General features: G+C 28.1%; 1 protein-coding gene across 1 annotated transcript; it reads left to right on the plus strand.

Moving 5' to 3' along the window:
• Window positions 1–1418: 1418 nt before the first annotated feature.
• LOC107439406 (CAAX prenyl protease 1 homolog) lies at window positions 1419–21088 on the plus strand (the record flags this gene model as incomplete). The annotated part of the gene is given in 10 exon segments (XM_043042898.2): window positions 1419–1841; window positions 3154–3300; window positions 3431–3517; window positions 5659–5775; window positions 5856–6008; window positions 9721–9862; window positions 11820–11977; window positions 12847–12954; window positions 15623–15766; window positions 20650–21088. Coding segments are annotated over 10 exon segments (1440 nt in total). The 3' UTR covers window positions 20869–21088.
• Window positions 21089–22636: the final 1548 nt, after the last annotated feature.

Genomic DNA, 22636 nt, shown 5'->3' on the forward strand with positions numbered 1-22636 from the left:
AAAAAAAAAATACATATATCACTAGAATTCCATTTAAAACTAGTCATAGTTAGAAGATTAAACCAAGTTCAAATTTAAAAGATAAAAATTCAGGATGTGTCAGAATCAGCACGTGTATTTTGTTTACTAAATGGTTGCTAGTTAAGTGCTGATGACACTATAGGCAACCAAGTGGAGGCAACTCGTTAAGAAACCGGTTTTTGGTTTCTCGTTTGTGATCACACGTTACAACCTTCACTTGTTCAACCAACTCTGAATAGTCAAATACCAGAACGGCACTGGTATTGAGCTATTATAGTATATAACAGTCCAATACCAGAACTTATATTTTTCAATAAAGTCTATTGCTAAAAGCTCTTTTAATTGAAGCGATTATTGACGATGTACTTGAAGTAGGCGTTGAGCTGATAGCTGAGGTTCTGAAAGAAGAACTAGAACAGAAAAAAAGGCGATTTAAAAGCAAAATAATTTCTTTCGTTTGCTTTCAAAATTTCATTAGTACTCGGAAATATCTGTCAAAGAAATATCCATCAAAATCTGTCAAAATGAGTTTAAGAAACTTAGCGTTCAAGCTATATAATTTTGAATTTTCAAATATTTAAACATTTGTAATCAGTAATATGCTAGTTTTCTTTTCATTCACTTTTAAAATTCAATAATAATTTGTAACTTTTAATATCTCCACAGAGGAAATTAGTTTATAGGGAAATAAGTTTATTCGCATAATCTTTGTTATTTATGTCCCAAAGACAAGGATACGTTTTAAAAATTTCAAAAAAAAAAATAAAAAAANAAAAAAAAAAAAAAAAAAAAAAAAAAAAAAATGCATATATTACTAGAATTTTATTTAAAACAGTCATAGTTAGAAGATTAAACGAAGTTTAAATTTAAAAGATAAAAATTCAGGATGCGTCAGAATCAGCACGTGTATTTTGTTTACTAAATGGTTGCTAGTTAAGGTTGAAAGTATTTGGAAACTACTATATGACACGTTTCAACTAATCTGGTTGCTCCACTAAAGTTGAAAGGTTTTAACTTCAGTTGCTAGTTGAAAGCAGGTTGAAAGCAACCGGGCAATCATCATATGACACGTTTCAACTTCACCGAAACCGCGCACTAGAGCTGCAGAATGGGCTATTGGCGACGGTCTGGGAAGCATCCCTGAGGATGATCCGAAGACATGCCTTCACAATTTTGATCCTCTGCAGAGGGGATAGTTAAGGTTGAAAGTATTTGGAAACTACTATATGACACGTTTCAACTAATCTGGTTGCTCCACTAAAGTTGAAAGGTTTTAACTTCAGTTGCTAGTTGAAAGCAACCGGGCAACCATCATATGACATGTTTCAACTTCACCGAAACCGCTAATTGCTTTCAACTAGGTTGCCTCCTGTCATCGCCAATACCTTACAGGGGAGCATGAGAACGGGAACTTGATTGGCGAGTTTTCCACAGAAAAATGTTTTCTGTGGAAATGTTCCAGTGAAAATGGTCCTTAGGAAAACCGGTTAATCAGTTTTCATCTTTATTCCGACAGAAATAAAATACAGGAAGCATACTCAAGTGATGACCCGGCTTTTCGATTTTGTTTAGTATTATTCAACGAAATTGACTTTTACATTAATATTTGTATATGTAATATAAATTATTGTGTTTAGTTTTGCAGTATTCCAAAAATGCAGCGAGAGTTTATAGAGGAGCTTTTTACTCCTTTATTAAAAGTTCCTTTCATAAGAAAGCTACTGTTAACGCCAGTATGGGAGCCACAAGAAATAATGAATGCTATTTTAATTTTTTCGTGGATTGTTTATGTTTGGAACACTTTTCTTTCTTATCGCCAGGTATATAATTTTTATTTACTTCCCTTTTAAAATGTGCTCTACGATGCGATTATATAATCATTCAATTCTATGTCTCTTGTGTGTGTTATAATTTTAACATATGAAATTCTTGTTACCTTTTAATAATAATATATGATTTATTATTGTTTATTATATAAAGTTCAAATTGTTTTGACGTGCGGAAGATTTCCCTATCATGATCTACCGCCAAAAAATCGCCATGTCTCTTCTAGGCCGAAAATTTACATCTGGCATTTTAAAGTACACATACATTTGATAGCAGCAATTTTTTCGTCGTTAGAAGTTTTTTTGGTTCTAACCAGGATCAACGTCTTTTCAACGAACATAGCAAATTTTTATGTAGAATTAATAACTGTTCAAAAATAATTCAAATTGAAATGATAGATTTAAAAATAAACAATATATTATACTTACTAAATAAAATTAGAATTTGATTAACTATTGAACACAAAACATCTTACCTTTTAGCTTTAAAATGAATACTGAAATAAGCAGTATATTATTTATTTCTGCTAAGTAAGATAAGTGCTGGGGATATTTCCGTATCATGATCTGTCGCCCCAACTACAATCGCCAAGGTGCTAAGTAGATTTTAAACTGGCAAAAATTAAAAAAAAAACAAAAAAAAAATATGTAGATGTTTGTCTGGGGGTAGCAACAAGTTTTACCTTTCAAGTTGGTCTCTTTCTGTGATGTTTTTTTTTAAAGTTTATCACGGACCACTGCCCGGAAGTTTCCAAAATTGTGGCTATTATTCTGCCACAGATCACGATACGGAAATCTCCCCTAAGTATCAACTAGTGAAAGCAAAATAACTTGTGTTTACAACATTAAAATGACGAGAAAAATATGTGTTTACTAACTTTAAAAAAATTAACAATATGATGACACATAAATAAACAATGTGAGACTTATATACTGTATAGCAAATAATGAAATTGGTTGTTTTTGCTGTAAGATTAAGATATATAATAAAGTTATTATTAAAGTAGGGTTACATAACTTTGTTAATGTTTGTTTCCAAAATGATCACTGTTACAAAAAAAGTTGATATTGTACTACCTATGTGATAAAGAATTATTTTGCTTAAAAAATCATGAAGGTGAAAAAAGCTGACATGTTTTGAGCTCTCACAAATGGGTGTCATTTTTGAGTACTCAAACCTTGTAAACTTTTTCCACCTTTATAATTATTAATGTAAAATGAAATTTTTTAAGTGTATTTAATTCTAAATATTTTAAAAGCATATTTAATTCTAAATATTTTATAATTATATTTAAATATTTTATAGTATAAAGTTGCGAAAAAGACCATTTCAGTTCCAGTAGAGCTAGTTGGTGTTTTGGATCAAGAAACTTATGCTAAATCTCGTATCTACAACTTAGATAAAAACAAGTTTGAGCTTGTTTGTTCAATATATGAACAATTACTACAGACGGTAAGTTTGTTCTATTGGATGTTCTCTGCTTTAATAATTATTTGATATAAGTATGGAATGATTAGTCAAAGTTATGTAGGTATGATAATGTATTAATTTGTTTTTCACAATTTGCTTCATATTATTTCAGGGTATTTTAGTATTCGGTGGAATTCCATGTTTGTGGGCTTTAAGTGGTAAAGTTACTACTCATTTTGGATATGGAAAGGATCATGAGGTATGCAGAATTATTGTACAATATATTTGTTTCCTCATTGTTTGTCTCTTTTTTCTGACATTTGATAGACCTGATGCTCTCAAAAGTTGTTCTGAAAAACTCTAGTGTTCCTTGAAAGGATTTCTGAAAGTTGGATTTTTCCGATTTTTTACTAGCTGTGAATGTATGATTTTTATACCCAATCAATAATCCATAAATTATTTAATATTTTTGTTGTTTATATAAATTTATTTATGCAAAATGCCAATAAAAAAAAAGTAGCAAAATTTTTAATTTTTTTTTTCTTTAACAATATATTAAACAAATTGGGAAAAGGATATGAATTATAAAAAAAATCATTAAGTATTTCTCTTCTTTTAAATTCAAAATAAAATAGCTAAATTCAAGACAAAGGATTTACATTTCTTTGTTAAGTATTTTTAACGTTTATTACAGTTCTTTTTTAAATACAATCACTCAGCTTATTTTATACATTTTTAACGTACACCTAGAATAAATTCATATTTCTAATATTTTCATTTTTAACATTCCTTAAATATTTTCAAAATAATAATAGTATTTCTTTCGTCTTGTTTTTTAATTTTGTATATTCGCTGCGACTAATGAACTTTTTTATAAAGTGCCAGGGTTCTACGAAAAATAATTTGTTCATTTCAGGTTTCATAGCTGAATATTGGATAAGTATCATTAGTTAAGTAACTTAAAAAAGGAGTGGTAAAACTTTAGACATAACAGTAGTAACTTTGGCTTTTAACTTTTTTTTTCTCTCTAAGTTCATTAGTCTTTAACTATTAAATGTCACTAAAAAATTCAAATAAGTATTTTTTTTAGATGAAGTAGTTCATATTTATAAGTTATTTCATACCTATACCCTTTTTGTTTACTTATTTTTAGACAGTTTCAAACAGTAAATCCCACAAATCCGATATTTAAAAAAATAAAAACAAACAAGGCTGTTCTAGTTTTACGGTTTTTAGAAACAAGCTCTTAGTGAAACTTAACTTTTTAAAGGTGTTATTTTCATTAATTTATAAAATAATATTAAATTAAAGTTACTTGAAATTTTTATTGTAAAATCTGGTCTAATATTTGTATGTTGTTTCTGTATTTTGTGATGCGTTTATCATTTGGTGTTGTTCTAATGCTTTTTTATTTTTATTAACTTATTTTTATAAACATCACTTTATGTTTAAGTGTTTCATCATTATTGATATACATTCTTCTTTAATAGCTTAAAAGATGAACCTTGCCTTTGCACCTAATCCATGACAAATTACTTTGTATTTGATAAACTTATATTTTGTTTGTTTTCAAGTTAGCAAATTTTTCTTCAAAATCAATTTTCTTTTAAATTTTTTAATTTAAAGTCAATAAGTTTTCATTTAAATCCTCATCAAATTTAAGTGTATGAAGCTTTTGCTTCATACCTTTAAATTAGATATGGGAATTTTTTTTTCTGGGACTAAATTATGTTTTCAGATGGACTATAGTCAAATAACTTAGGTTTACCAGTTTACATTATATTGCTTTTTTAATGTATGAAATGTAATTTTTTTGTGTAAATTTGAAATGTTTACAAACTTGTGATTGTGCAATGCAAACTTTAGTATATGAGCAAGAGTATTAAACGTTATATATTAATTACACGTTGTTGCAAAGACAAGTATTAAACATTCAGCAGCATATAAAGCATTAATTTAATATCAACTTTTAATTAGCTAATATTTAAGCTTTATTGTAATTACTTAACATTCAAAATATTTAATGTAATAGTTTTATAAATCGATAGTTCTGCTGTTACTTTGTTATGTTATACTATTTTTACTATTCTGTATTTTTTAAAACTGGTTCCAGTTATGATGATTAGAAAACAGAGAGACAGATTATTAATGTAAATTATCCGATTAATCACTTAATGAGACATGTAAAAAAAAAAAAGTTTTTTTTAAAGTGTCCCTATAAAAATTTTAAAATTATGTTTTTTACTTACAAATCTTACTTACACACTGGCGTTAAACTGTTACCTTAGATAAATTAATTGCTCATAAATTTTTGGAACTTGTTTTATTTAAAAATCTGTAGCTTTAGAATAGCCTATTTATAAAATCACTTGTTCAGGAAATTTTATTATTCTTTTGCAGATAACTCAAACAGTAATATTTTCATTGATTGGTTCAATAATCAGTACATTCTTAGACCTACCTTTTAGTTTGTACATGACTTTTGTACTTGAAGAAAAGCATGGATTCAATAAACAGGTAAAAAAAATTCTGTTATAATTAAAATAAGTTAATATCAGAATTGAAATTAAAAAGTGATTTGGCTTTTTCCTTTTAAGACTTTAGGTTTCTACTTTAAAGATAGAATAAAGAAATTCATTGTTATGCAAGCTGTTATGCTTCCCATACTTTCGATCATAGTTCATATCGTTAAAATTGGTGGTGACTATTTCTTCATTTATTTATGGGTCTTCTGTGTCCTCATATCTTTCGTAAGTACATATGAGCTTTTTATTCCCTCAAAATCCCTCTAATGTTAAAAGATTTTGTATAAATATGTAATTGAATACTTTTTTAATGTGCTTAAAATATTTTTCAAATGGATATCTTTTTCAATAATTTAAAGATTTTTGTTTGATAATTTTAAATATTTGATTTAATTTTATACCACTTTCAAACTTCTCTCTGCTAGTTTTTAATAAAAATTTGCAACAGCATTTATACAATGTTTTAAGTAATGTTAAAGAGTAAGGAAAATCGCTATGCTTTTTTTTTCATATTAAATATTTCCCAAGTAAGTATATGTATATATATATATATATATATTGTACTGACAAAAATTAGGTGTGGACTGTGATGAAAACAGGATAATGAGAATGGCAGTAAAGATCTAAACTGGATCGTAATTAAAATAAAACTTTTATTTAGTATTTGTAGAGATCGAGATACAAAATATATTTTATCCGTAATAAAACTTTTTAAGTTAAGTAATAAATTTTGAATAATAATGTTATTTATGACAGGCCATGGGAGATAAATCCCCCATAACCAGCCTAATCAAAACCCAATTTAAAAAGTGATTGTATTGTTCCCAACAGAGAGTTCAGAGCATGGTAGGAGATCCAAATTTGTGATTTATCAAAAAATAAAGCCAACCGCCATAATCAATATAAATTTGAAAATAATTTGGAAAAGGCGAATCACAAAAAAGACTGTGAGAATTAGTATAACTATGTAATTGACAAATTTTTGTTGTAAGAAATAAAGAGTTAAAAATTTATAAATAGATTTTTATTTTGGATTTTGTGAATTAATGACTCTTACATTAGTATTGAAATAAAAAGTTATCCATTTCAGTGGTTGTTAATAAAAGAATAAAATAATTTATATTCGCTTTTTATAAATTGTAATAAAAATAAAGGTTTATTGGTTTAATTAAATTAAAATTTGGTTAAGAATGATTAAAAGGAAATAAGTTTAATAAATTAAAGAAAGTAATGCCTTTTGTGGCATCACATATATATAAAATTTTTAAAATGTGGCATCACATATATTATAAATAAAATTTACTGATTTTTAATTTAAATTTTAATTTTTTATAAATATAATTTTGTGTAAATGTATGCTGTTAATGGCAGTTAAAAAATTCTGCTTTTTGTAAAATTTAATAACATTCTAGGAATATATACAGTGGATGTTGTATTAGTTTAATATACTAACTTTTTCAAATTTTAATTTGATTGAAAGGATTAAGTGATTCATTACTTTCATTGGTTAAAACTCCAACAATAAACAATTGATAATTCTTGATATCAGTTACTTACTGTCTTCATTGTGCAACTGAATTAAAAATTAATAAAATTTAGTCCCTTGTTTAAAGACCAGTAACTAAAAGATATTACTAGTTGAAACAAATTTGCACTGTTATGTTTATATGTCGTGAATAGATTTTATTACGAATTTAAGATGAATTTTTAGATGAATTTAAGCGAAAAATAACAATGTATGTAGAATGTATTATGTTCATAATTGCTATAAAATATGCTATTTTGTGACCAAAATAGCTTACCATCCCTTATCATTTATTGCAGGTCCGGGATCCACTGATAATTTATTTTATAGTGGTCTGAGACAAATTTGAGTAGGCCTGGTTCAATGGACTACTGTTAATTTTGAGCCCTTCACAATAAAAGATTTAATATCTGTGATTTTGCATGATTATAAATTTTAGTTAGAAGAATGTATTCTGGGAATATTGCAGAATTCTGGGTTTTTCGCTTTACGATTCTAGCTCTAAAAATTAGGCTCAAGGTATATGATTTTTCTGGGAATATCACAAATTTCCGCGTTTCTCAAGACCGTCAGTTCTCGGACTACCACTATTTAAAAATTTATATTCCAACGTAATTTTCATGGAATTCCTCAATCTAAAATTCAAATTTTGAAACTTTCGCTAACGAGACGCTTACATACACTATTCACTATAGGTTTCTTCAGTATAGGTTCTATTCACTATAGGTTGTCATTCTTCTGTCAAGGGACAGAAATCCGCCAATTGTTTCATTTGGTTTGGTGGATTTACATAATTTTAAAATATTTGGAACTGCACTGGAATCGGTTAATATCTCAATTCCTATTCACGCGGTTTGAATATCAAACATCGATTTTCGTATTTACCTAATTTAGAAGTTATGCGGTACGATTCATATTCATGTGGTTTAAACAAATAGTACTCTGCGCCTCATATTCACGTGATTTAAAATCCAATATCGTGATTCATATTCACACTATTTTAAAAATCCAACATTATGATTCTTGTGCAAACTAAGATTTTTCTTAAATTATTTACTGTAAAGGTGTAATATTCTTCATTCAAGGGTAATTTAATTATAGTTCTTATTCAAAAAATTATGTTAAATGTATGTCAGGTATGGTCTATAAATTGATATCTTGATATAGATTTTTTTCACATAAAATTTTCAGGTTTTTTCATTTTGTGCCACAATCATCCCTGTTAAACATTGTAGATTAAATAAATGTAATCCTAAAAAGTGAATTAATGTAACAGCAAGTGTATCGTAATCTGCTTGTATTTAAAAAATCCATTTTTCCTAGGTGTGTTTAACTTTAATTAGCAAATGAAAGAAATTGCACGTTTATATTATAAATTAAATGATACAAACTTGTGAAGGTAGTGTAATAACAGTTCAGTTTTTTATAAAAAAAACTTTTATTCACAAACAGTAACAAATATGAAGTACCCGTAACGGGATAGTTATAATCTTGTAAAACAACTAGAAAAACCCGTAATGGGTTATAAGAAAACTCAAATTCCAAAACAAAACTAATATCTAAACAAACCAACAACTTTCTGCAGTTCTAAAAAGGTCTTCTAATTTTATTGAGTATAGTTAAGTGCGGCGAGCTCTCTGCTTATCGCTTATAGCTCTGCGTTTCAATAGGTAAGGCTTAATTTAGGTTAAGGCTGGGTAGATAGCACAAGGTTGGAGCGAACAGCTACCAATTTTTCTACCAATTCTAATTTTATTTTTTTGTTTATCTCTTTATGAGTTTATTTTTTTTATTCATGCTTTTGCTACCCCGTTATTTTTTAATAATTTAACTTTTATTCATGCTTTTGCTAGCTAATTATTCTCTTTAGACTTTATAGTAGTGCTAGAATTTAATGAAAGCACTGGCTTCTTGTTCTGATTGATGACTTCCCTATGTAGTTGCAATAACCATATACAATGAATGAAATACTTCATTTTGTTAGAAGTTTGACTTGTTGCTTGTTTCAACTTTTGACTTCAGAATATTAACAAATCTGTTTTTTTAGTTCATGTTCATAGATTCATATTGTTTAATATAAATGTTTTTCTTTAAATGGCATTGAAAGAGTTTTCCGAAGAAATTCTATGCTTTGGCGCTGTATCTTTATTTTTCATGGTTCGATTTGTGTCAATAACATTAGTAGGATTACTTATATCTTCCGAGCTAAGAGTTTTCAACTTTCCCTTAGACATTTGTAGTAATAAAATTTTTTCCCACACTAACAGCAAATGATGAACACAAAGCTCATTGAGAAATTATTAATATGCATTTAACATTTAATATTTTATTATAATTGTTTTTATAATGTATATTAGATTTGTTTTTAACATTTTCATATTGAATAATTTACAAAAAAAAATTGCCTTTTAGATTCTTCTGACAGTTTATGCTGATTATATTGCACCGTTGTTTGATAAGTTTACTCCATTGCCGGAAGGAGAATTGAGAACTCGTATTGAGAATTTAGCTAAGAGTATAGAATTTCCACTGAAAAAGCTTTTTGTTGTGGAAGGTGAAAATAACTTTTTAACTACTAAGTAAATTTTTTTTTAATAAATGTTTTAGTTTGTGACAATTTAAAAATATTTTGCATTGTTTGTAATAATCCTGAAAGGGTAAACCTTTACAGAGTGTGCTTAAAATTTAATTTATGTTTAAAAAATTTGTTAAGTCTCATGTTGTTCCTTACTTTGGAAAACAAATCCATTTAAAATCATGTGATCATCATTTATGTTTATTTCAGCTTTTTTAATTTCCTTATGAAGTGTAATTTTATTAAAGGAAAATAGCTGCAAACTTATGTTAATAATATTAATATTTAGAGATAAATATCCTAAATATTGTAATTCTCATTAGCCAAAAAAATATTGTTAATATACCTAATAACTAGTTGATTGCTGTGTCCTAAGTGATAAACTAAGTGATAAACAATTTTTTTAACATTTTATTACATAAATTTAGACTAAAATTGTTACATTCAGAAAGAAATATAAATAAAAACTATTCAAAGTGATTCTAGTAAACTTTTGACTTAAAAGTCAAAATGCTTTTATTTTTAGAACAATTTGTTATTTTTCAAACTGTTGAACATAGTTAAAGCTTTTTGGTTAAAAGATATTTTCTTTGTGTATCTTTTTGAATTTTTCTGAAATTCAATAGCAACCTTTTATAAATCAGTTTTTATTTAGACGCAGTTAAAAATTATATTATAACTACACAATTGCTTTGTTTAATTATGTTTCCGCGCACCTGGAAAGTAATGAAAAATCATGAATTTCGGCGTTGGACAAAATCTGTCGTGAGATGTCATGATTTTAACTATTTTTTTAAAAAAATCATGGAAAGCCTTTGATTTAGGTCGCTGTAAAATCTAATTTTTAAAATGTTATCTACTCCCCCCCCCCAATTTTATGGTGTTCTGAATGTCTGAATTTTTAACAAAATCCCCACTGACAGGCGTAGTTTATTAAAATATAAAATATTTTTATCGTGTTCTTTAAAAATTACGGCATTCTTTCAAAAATTGAAAGAAAAACATCATTTCTAGAGCGAATTGTCTTTTAAACTTCAGTGATTTCACAATTTTCGTTATTGTTTTTATTTTATCAATTTCAAATTTTTGCTGAAGCAAGCCGATTGGCGATTTTTTTATATTCCGAAATGAAAACAGAAAAAATCAGGAGTACTTCTTCCAATTCCGAAGAACAAGAAAAGTAACTTTAGAATTTATTATAATTCTGCAGAAAAGAAGACAAAATTATTTGCTTTTGTATTGTTTTCAGCTCTTTTATTGCTTCAACTCTTTCTTATAAATATGAAGATGCAGAGTATAACAGTTTTGGTTATACCTATCATTTCACTTAATGTTATTATAATGCTTTTTAAATTTATTGTTGTGTTTTTGTTCTTGGAATTAGTCATGAAAAGAAAAGTCATGAATTTGAAAATCTAAAATGTAGCAGATACTCTGTATGTTGTTAGTATAAAGATTTTAAGTAAATAACTAAAACTCCTTTCCATATCAACCTTTTGATTTGAATTATTTTGGTCAGTTTTGAACCAAGTTTTTTAAGGTAAAAATTAGCATTTGTACTGCTTAATTACATCTTTGCCCTATAGTTTATTAAGCATGTGAATTCTTATTATAAAGTTAAAGTTTGTAGTAAAAATTGTTTTTTAAAACTTAGATGCACATTTAAAAAAAGTACAGAAAATGGTTCAAATAACTCTTCTAATCTCAGGTCAACAGGCTACAAAAGCAGGGTACCCACTCCCTCTGCAGAAGATCAAAATTATAACGGCATGTGTCTTTGTATCATCCTCAGGGATGTTTCCCGGACTGTTGCCAATAGTTCATTGTGCAGCTCTAGTAGGGCATAAATAAAATATTATTACTTATATTGACTCTTACAGACAGTGTTTATATTCATTTATTGAATCACTAATAAATTATTTCGTTTATTTGAAAGGTTCTAAAAGATCTGCTCATAGCAATGCCTATTTTTATGGTTTTTATAAAAACAAACGGATAGTTCTTTTTGATACTTTGTTGGAAGAATACACCCCATTAAATAAGGAAGAAGAAACTAAAAAGGAGAAGGAAGAGACAGAAAAAGAAGAAGGAAAGGTATTGTATTTATTTTAATATATTTTCCAACAGAAATGGTTTTTAGCATTCGTTATTTCTTATGTTATTTTGTTTTAGTCAATTCCTAACTTAGTGCTGAAATCTTTCTATCTAATATACTTGCTTAACCGTAAGACCATGAATCTTTTCGCAATCATGAAAAACAAAGTAGATTGTGAAAGTAATTTGTAGTTTATATTGGTAATCTTTGATTGAAATAAATAAACTTTTAAACATACTACACTTTTCATCTTGAACATTTGCAGCACAATTAAAGTAGCTTGATAACTTAACTCTCCCAGTAAACCTATTAAAATTTAAGTTTTAATTGCAAAGTATTACTCTGATATAGCAGATAGGATAATGAAATTCCAGAAAACTTTTAAAAATGGTAGAATGTCATGTTTTTTTAATGACATTTTATTTCCTGGCACATTTTCTTCTCAAATTTTCTTGATTTTGAACTACATTTTACCAATTTAGAAAAAAAGGAAAACCCTAATTTTTAAAAAAGATGAGCAGACTAATTTGTTTGTAAAGTAATTTAATTCAAAGTAATGTTTACAATAAAAATATATATTGTTTTGCATACAAATATATGGGAGTTTATTTCATTGCGTAGGAAAATTGTAACTGTGTAATTAAATATCTCATTTTGCATTTGAATATCACTATGGTGCTTAACAAAAAATTATCTCCATTACTTAAAAAAAAAATTGAATTTGTAGCTTTTCTGTTTTGATAGTATGCATTGTTATAATATTTATTGTTTTTATAAAGCTACTGCTTATTATTATCTCTGTAATAAAATTTTTCAACCAGATTTATAATAATTATTAACTAATATCTGATTATTCGTTTATATCCAGCAGCATAAAAGAACCGGCTGTAATAATGATGAAGTTGTAGCAGTTCTTGCTCATGAACTTGGTCATTGGAAATTAAATCATACACTAAAAAATTTAATCATTGCTCAGGTAAGCAAATATGTCATTTTGCAACAAATAAATCAATGTTTTAGCCTACTTCATGTTAACAGTATATAGTGTTGTTTTTTTTTCTTTTCGTCTTTACCTTTTTTAGAATTAATATTAAAATTATTATTTGGAATGTTTATTTCAGTTTTATAAAGAGAAATGTATCATAATTTAAAATTCATATAACAGAAAATTAAGTCATGTTAAAGATCGAAATGTAAGGAAACGACTGAAATTATTTTTCTATCAATATATATCTCAATATTCTATTTTAATTCTTCTTGTTTTTTAATTTTTTTTTTTTAAATTTTGGATTTTAAGATAAAACTCTATTACTTATTAAGGAAAGCCTTTGCTACAATAATATTGCTATTACAAATATTTTATCAAGATGCGTTATTTTTATTTTCATCCTTAATCACAGAAACCCTCCCATAGGCCCTACAGAATATAACAACTAATCTCTATCTGCAAACTATTTTCCATCTCAGATTTTTATTTTTAAACTATAAATAAAGATTAGCTGAAAAAAATGAAAATAAATGAAAATTATATATTAAATGAAAAACAAGGAATAGTTTTTCCTTATTTTTATTGTTATTTATTTTAAAATTAGGTACTAAAATTAAAAAAAAAACACTTAATACTCTTTTTCTAGCTATTGTTTTACTTGCCTGTAAAGTACCTGTAATGCCATAATTGATTCACTTGAAGAAACTTTAAATGGGCAGAAATTAAACACCATAAATAATAGTTCTGTTTGTTTCTTCGTTTTAATTGAAAATATTTTAATTTAATATTATCAGCTGCATGTTAAACCTTTCCTTCAAAATTCTTTAGCGTGTTTAGTGTAAGGATCTATTTTTTCTTCTTTAGGACAGAGCTAAAGTAAGATTGTGTAATATTAAACTTAAACAACATAAAGATTTTGTGTATAACTTTATCATATTCATTATTTGCAAGTTTTGCTACATGTATGTTAGATTAAGCTTAATTTTTATAAGAATAATCTCTTCCTGTTTACATAAAATTCACACACAAATTTTAATTTTTGAATATATTGCTGCAGATTGGCTCCAAAAATTTTGCTGCTGGGTTTTCATCTATCAGTTAGCAAATGTTTATAATCATATTTCTCACCTGTATTGAAAACTAGTCTGTTTTTCCTAAGGTTGAATAATCCTTATATTATGTTAAGTCAGTAAGAGTGTGTAACATTTTAATATTTAAACTAAGTGTTAGCAAATTGTAAATAATTTTAATTTAAAAAAAAATCCAAGTTTGTTTGACAAAAAATTAAAATTCAACTAATCTATTCAATTTATACAAATTTTAATTCAAATATGTAGTCATCATTCTTAAATAATTGTATATGATAACTATTTGTAATTTTTTTTTTTATTCTTCACTATTTTTATTTTTCAGGACGTTGTGAATATTCAGTATTTGGCCTTTTTTGCTCGAAAGTTAAATAATTTTAATAAGTATTAAATAAGCATTAGGGAGAATATTTCATACAAACATTAAAAACAAAATTATTTGCATTTATAATATCAATTAATGTATTTTTTATGACACAACTGTTGCAATACAAGTTTCATTATTTATTGAATTTATAATAAAATTTTATTTTAATTATTAAATATGAGTTTATTATCAATTAAAATCAAATAAATTTACAAACACATAAATCCATGCATATTAAAAATATTATTGCTATATTACTTTCATTTAGTGGATAGCTGAATTAAGACATAATATTAGATAAGGTACTTTAAAGGCGACAATTATGTATAGATTAAAATTTTAAATGATACAATTTAATTAAAAATTTTTTGTCTTTAAAATTCATTATGTATGAAAATTAAGAAATGAAAATGTACCTAGAAAATCGTTATTTTTTTTTCTCTAAAATTTTTAAAAATGTAGGCTTTAATTTAATAATTTTAAACTTTAGAGAGCTTGCATTTTATTGCTTCAATTTAATAATTTTAAACTTTAGAGAGCTTGCATATTTTTTTTAAAATTAAATACGGGTTTAATGTTTAGTTAGGATAGCTTGTATGGAAATATGGAGAAAAGGAAATATTAAACATAAATTTTTTAGTCTGGGGCTAAAAGTATACTTTAACTTTAGGATGGTTTAAGCTCATCCAAAGTATTCTCTTAACACCCTGCTATGAGCCTGGGGGGGGTCATGAAGGTTTAGGCTCCACGATTTTGAGACCAATGACTTGAGTGTGGCAATGTAGTCAGTGTTACTCACAGCATTACATCAATCTGAAGCTGGGTGGGTTTCAAGTCGCCATTGAGGACTGAATTCCAATCCTTCGCAACAACAGCTCTGTTTTTTACAGACAGCTTTATATCACTGAGAAATCTCTGCTCATGCACTGTACTTTTATTTGTAACTAGCCGCCTAAGGCGGCCAGCTGTCCGCCACGCTGAAGGTTTTCACAAATAAAGTTTTTTAAAACATAGCAGGAAATCTGAAGATTCGTGGACAATTGGGTATAATATGAAAAAAACACAACTACTTCGATTTAGTAGGAACAACATATGACGCAATGCTAAACGAATGGAATTTAGTTGTTGTTTATTTAGTTATTGTTATTAGTAGTTGTTGTNTTATTAAGAAAGAAAGTATAAACTACAATACTTTATTTAGGTCAACTTGTTTTTCTGCTTTGCTGTATTTGCTCTTCTCTACCGAAGCACAGTTTTGTATGCAGCATTTGGTTTTCATGATGTAAAGCCTATTATTGTGGGTTTCCTTGTGATTTTCCAATTTGTGTTTTCTCCTTACAATGAAGTAAGTTTCATTTCTATATACTTATGTAAAATTTAGTTCTTATTAATTTCTTTTGACTTTATTAAACCTTAGTTTTTCCGATTAAAGAATCCCAGTAATTCCAAATATCTACTTGAGAAAATGACATTGCTTTCTACACTCTGATTAATTATATATATATTATAATTAGTGACTTTTTTTGTACAATCACATTTATTTTATAAAAATTTATATATTTTCTATATTTTACTCATAACTGGTTTTTAGATTTATTTATTGTGTCAAGAGATTCATCAGACTCTTCTTGTTTTCATCAGGGTCTTCAAGGTTGAACCTACTTTTAGATTTCATATTTAAGAAGAGTTGTCGACTTTTAAATGATTATTTAACTTTTATCATGAATTAGTTCAGAAAATCAAATTCTAATCTAAAAACCAATTACTAATATTTGTATTATGAGTGCCTTCTATTTCTTTTAATTTATATTTATTTGTCTTTCAGTAACAATTGTTAGATCTAAATAATCATTGTTTGATGTGTACATATACATTACAGTGTACACATGTATTACAGTGTACACATGTATTACAGTGTATGCATAAATATCATGTCATTTGTCTTAGATACCTCAATTACTTTAATTTGGAAACTGTAGACAGAGTTGTCACAGGCGACTTAAATGCAACTATTTGCAACTATTATTGGCATGAGGCAACTTTGGCAACTTTTTTTGCTTGAAAAGGCTAAAAAAGCAACTATTTTCAGGAAAAGGAGACTATTGGGAGACTTTTCCGTACTCCTAGCGATGTGTTTTTTTTTTTTTCTAAGCATAAATTGGGTGGAAAATCTGCCCCCCACAAGATAGTTTTTGAACACACTGAACTTTTTTTTTCTTAAAAAATAAAAAATTTTGAATTGCAAATTTGAGTCTTCACTTTTTAATTTGTTCTATCTACACAGATTCCATTGTAAGTCGATTTCATTTCTAGATCGCCTTTTCAATGATTATTGCTACAAAATTTTGCATGATTTAAAAAAAAAACAAAAAAAACAAAACAATTTTATGCGATATTACGATGCGTGAATTTCAAATTGGAGTAATCACTTTTCATATATATATGTGTGTATATATATATATCAGTGGCGTGGCGTCCGGTCATCGCACGATGCGGCGATGACCAAGCAATATTTCAGAAAATTAGATGGAGTATTTTGAGTTTAAATATAATTTAAAAAATATGATTTTTCCAAAAAACAAAAAAAATCCTGATCAAAAATGTGTAAAAACCAAAGAGAAACCTCGTGCGATTCGCAAACTTTAGCGCATCCAAATAACGTTTTTTTTTCCTGCCTCAGTCATTCATCCCCAGTCCCCATCCACCCCTCGCATCTTTCTACCTAACTAAAAGTACGCTACTCATCGCAGATTTTTGCACTTCTGTTGGACAGAAGCCAAAAAGCTCTTGCACTCTTCAAGTGAAGGGGTTAGATTTTGAACTAGAACAGCGTTGCTGTTCCGTTATCCGCTGAAATGTTATTCAGTTAAAAATTCTCTTTTTTTAAAGAGTGTTTTTTTTTTATTTTGCAGGACTTTTTGATTAATTTTTCTCTTTCATTATATTGCATAGTCTACTTTTTAACTGAGATGGTTTAGTTAATATATTTAAAGTTTCGGGGCGGAAGTGAGATCGTAAGTTAGAACAGCCTACTTCCGATGTGCATGTGTTTTTTTTAATTTTTTAGATATTTCTGCTTGCTAGGCGGGTTTGTTGTTCAGCGAATTTTGTGTCTTGATATTTTTATTAATTGAGATGGTGTTTTGATTATTTTTTGGTAAGTTTTTACATCATCTTTGAATATTCGTATGTGATAATTCAGTGTTNCAGCAGTGGGGACAAGTGAGGGAATGACATATTGGTATATTTTAATTACCTAACATAAATAAAAAATAAAAATTGATAATTTTTTTTTTATTCTTTTGTTAGCATGCATTCTGAAGGACACTTTCCCTGAATTTTTTTTCTTCGTAAGCTGTAAAACAAACATAACATATACTGGGGACATGAAAATGACTGTTTTTGTGAGAATGACCCATATATATGATTAAATGTGAAGTAAAAAAAGGTTAATTGAATAGAAGCATTTGGGTACTTGCAGCTAATCACATGGTAGTGACTGATCATGTGAATGTGCATGATGTGTTAACATTACAGCTTTAAGACTATGATTTATTATCACACTGATTAAAATTTGAGATAATATTTAATTGGATGCCTCCTGCAACGTCACATGTGTGTCGAACCTGATTAGCTGACCCATGTGTGACATTGCTTACAAGTACTTAATTGTAAATAATTCTGTATAAAAACTTACAGCACAAAATGTATGTGTATGTTATTTTCTTTTGATTTAAATATTAATAAGTAGTTTTACTAGTCTATATCATGTCATCTGTATATGGTGTTTTTTGAATTTACATCAATATCAAAGCAAAAGTCATTAATACATATTTATTGAGTGAGTATGATAAATTAATGTATTTGCTATTAAAATCAAAATACAGTAGAGTCTCGAAAGTTCGAGTCTCAGAACTCCAAGGTTCCGCTTAATTCGAGGTGCCAAATTTTCCCCCTAGCAACCAAAAGCGCTCTTCCCATTTCCTCTCGCAACCAAAAGAATGCAGGCGTTATTTTTAGTTTCTTCCTGGAAAGAATTTCAGTAACCCACCACCTTTTGTTCTCTTTGTTTTGGAAGGTGGCTAGGTAGGTATTGGTTTGAAAGGAATTTTCAAGATCTACAAAAGTTTTATTCTTCCAAGTTCAATTGTACTAGTAGCTTAGATGCTAGTTAGGGTCTCAATACACGTTCTTGATCCTTATCATTTTGGAAACTTCGCTCCATATCATTCGGACGATGATGAGCTACGTTGTGGTGAAATCCGTGCTATATTTTTTCCTGCCAATGTTACAAGTTTGATTCAGCCAATGGATCAGGGCGTATTGGAAAATTTAAGGAAAAAATATCGACACCGTTTGTTGCAACATTTAGTACAGTCTGATGATGAAAGTGTTGCGGATGTTTTGAGGAATATAAGTCTGAGAGATGTTGTCTACTGGATAGCAGATTCTTGGGAAGAAGTTCAACCTACGACAGTAATTAAATCGTGGACTAAGTTTCTACCTGAATTGGTTACGCCTATTGAAGAAATTAATGATGATGATAGTGAAACAATTGTTTTGAAAGATTTGGTGAAGGAATTACCAGGCTGCGAAGACTCTAATGCAGTTGATCTAAATGAATGGCTAAATAGTGACGACAAGCTGGAAATAACAGACTCAAGTATTATAGAAATGATGGAAGATGAGGAAGAATATGGAACAGAAGAAAACGACTCTCCGTTATCAGAGAAAGAAATCTCATAGTGAAGGTTCTGCAGCCTTAGAACTAGCCTTAAAATATGTAGAACAGCAAACTGAAGCCACCCCTGCAGATGTTTTGCTTTTGAAGCGTTGGCTGACTATCGCATCAACAAAGAGAAGTAATATACTGAAGCAACAAAAAATTGAACATTTTTTTAAATTGTAAAGAATCTTTTACGTCATTATACTAAAGAATAAAGGATTTTAAGGTAATATGTTAATTTTATTTAATTTCATTTGTAGTTGTTAAAAATTTTCTACTTTTTCGGAAAATCCGAGTTTTCAGTAATCCGAGGTAGTGTCAGCCCCAATTACCTTGGATTTTCGAGACTCTACTGTATTATGAATTCTAGAAGCAAACTAAACTATAAAACAAATTTTTGAGATGTAAACTAGCTTGCTAGTGTGATGTAAATGCATGATCATATACATTTATATCACAGTAGATTTTAGGAGTTGTAAATATTTAATCTAGTTAAACAGTATGTGCCATAATAATAAATGCATGTATATGTGTACATATAGTAAAATTAGGATATTTAAATTGGACAAATTTATTGAAAACACTACTTTTATTAAATTAACCATTGCTAGTCGATAAATAGAAAATAATGGTAGATAGAAAAATGCTTGAAAAAATTACTATTAATTAGTACCGACAAACAGGTGCAACCCATGCCTGGCAGACCAAGAATAATGTGAATATTTGAGTTGTAAATCTGCTTGCTGATTTTGGAGCTTAAAATATCATCTGCACTATTTATTGAGCATGGAGATCAACCGCTCAAACCACTGAGATTTTAGAACAGGGGTGGCGAACCTTTATGCACCAACGTGCCATTTTTCAAAAAATTGTTTAATGAGATCATAGACGTGCCGCCAAATAATTTTGACTTTGTGATTATTGGGAAAATAATAATACTAAATACTATCAACTCAAAAGTCTTTATTTACTACGAAATTTTTGTTGTTGTTGGCAATGTCTCAGTTATACGCGTAATTCAACTTAAAGTAACATCAGTGTGACTTCTGTAGTTGCAGATTAGATGACAAATAACTTATATTAGGTTGTAAGATGTTAGTTTAAGCAGGACTATATATATTTTTTTTACTCGTTATTTATTGTTAGCTCGTTTTTTGTCGTTATTAATTGTTGTTTTGGCATTAATTGTTAATTTGTTTATTTGTTTTTTTTAAAAAATTTAATTGTTAATATGCTTTATAGTGAAATTTGTGATCGGTGGCGTGCCCAGAATATTGTATAGCGTGCCATTGGTTCGCCATCCCTGTTTTAGAACATGACGAACCGTTCTTTAGATCAAAAGTTATTCAGGGTGGTCCATTTATTATTTTGTGCACTGTACGTAAACATTTACAATGATTTCTATTTTGTTTCTAGTTTGAAACAAGTTATTACCTTATTTACTTTTTTAAAATTTTAGTGTTTAGTTGCTGTGGGAAAATGTAATTATATTTGTTTTGTAGTTGCTGTCTTTCATAATGACTGTCCTATCGAGAAGATTTGAATTTCAAGCTGATGCCTTTGCTAAAGAGCTCCACAGAGCAGCTGATCTTCGTAGCGCTCTGATCAAACTGAACCGAGACAACTTGGGGTTCCCCGTTCATGACTGGCTCTTCTCTGCTTGGCATCACTCTCATCCACCACTCTTGCAGAGGATCCGTGCCCTTGGCAAGATTGATTGATCCATTAATTGAAGCATTCAATCACTGTGATGCACAAATATTTTCATTTCTCGTAAAACCATTTGTTCATCATGTTTCAGTTATTCTTGTGCATGTTTAAAGTCACTAAGCTCATTTGATTGTCCTGCTGTAATCTGATTTGATTAACTGTATTTGTTTCCAAATATATTGTGTAAATTTTTGGATTTATTTTCGATCATTAAAGGAAACTTACTTATAATTAGCATTCTTTGTCATGTGTATGAAAAATTTATTGTGTGTGTTCTAATTGGTTTGTTGATTGAAAGTTTATTTTTTATGCAGTTTTTAATAAGTTGTAGGTGCTCTTTTTTTTTTAAAAAGAAAAAAAAATCTGTGGTATAAATTAACCTTAAAATGCTTTTCTAGTTAAATAAAATTTCTTTGATTTTAACCTAGAAATTATCGTTAAAAGTTTATTTTTATGCAGAATAAGTGGTTCACTTTTGGAGTGCTTTTTTTTCTCCTTAAAGCAAAATCTAGTGTGCATGTATTTTAAAATGATTTTCTAATTAAATAAAATTTATAATAAAAGAAACATTGGCCATTGTTGGATACTTTGAATTGACTGTGTAAGTCCATACAAGGATTTTTAAATTTCTTTTTTAACATTTTCCTTAAACATTTGTTGATTTATCTTCAATTTAAGTTGTTAGTTTGATTTAAGCCTAAGAATCATCATTGAAAGATTATTTTTTATGTAGATTTCAAAAAAGTGTTTTTTTTTTTCCTTAAAAAAATCTAGTGTAAATGAATTTTAAAATGCTTTTCTAATTAGATAAAATTTATAATACAAAGTTGCCACTCCACTGGGAGAATATGGAAAACCTGGAAAGTACAGAGAATTTAAAAATTACCTAGAACAATAGGCATAATGCAGGGAAATTTGAGTTTTTCTTTGCAAACTGGGACTTTTTGTCTTTTAAAAGGGACAACTCAAAGAGCAATTTATGGGATATTTATATTCCAGCTATATTAAACTATTTCATTTACTATAGCAGTAGTNGGGGGTCGATGGAGATTTCGAAAAATTATATAGGGGTCGATAATCAAAAAGGTTTGGCGACCCCTGTACTATAGCATTATTTATTTTAAGTATATTAAGTTGTTCCTTATTTTGTTAAGTTTTTCTAGCAGTTAAAAATAGTATAACTATAATAATAATATAGGTCACTCAAGATAATAGTGATTGTGTGCTTCGTTTTAATATACTGTGTATAATCTGTACAGGGAAAACACGGTTAATTTTTTTTTTCCGTTTTGGGCGGCAATCCTGTAACATGAGAAACTTAGATCATCAATAGATGAATTAATTTTTTGGAATTGACTGGGAAAGTCCGTAGAAAGACATTTAAAGTTTTTTCTAGCATTCTCCCAAAGTGTTTATTCATTTAATTTTAAGGTTTTATTTAACTGAAATTTATTTTTATATTTTTATTTATATATTTTGAAATTTATTTTTATATGATATTTTTTTTGCCCTAAAAAATTTGTTGGATAAAACGGGATACATCGCCTAATGACCAGACTATTGCAGCTATCTAATGGAAGAAGACAAAAATTTGTTATTTGACTGTAATTATATCATTTTCAGTGCGTCCCGTCTCGTGATCACTAGTTGATAGAAAGTTGTAGGTCTCGGACCTTTTTTACTCCATTTTCTTCGCCATTTTCAACATTTAAGTGCGTTGTTTTTTATATTGTACTGCCGAAATATATGGGATATACAATTCCGGCGAGTATTACATTT

This window comes from Parasteatoda tepidariorum, chromosome 9 (assembly GCF_043381705.1).
Source record: "Parasteatoda tepidariorum isolate YZ-2023 chromosome 9, CAS_Ptep_4.0, whole genome shotgun sequence".
NCBI classification, from domain to species: Eukaryota; Metazoa; Arthropoda; class Arachnida; order Araneae; family Theridiidae; genus Parasteatoda; species Parasteatoda tepidariorum.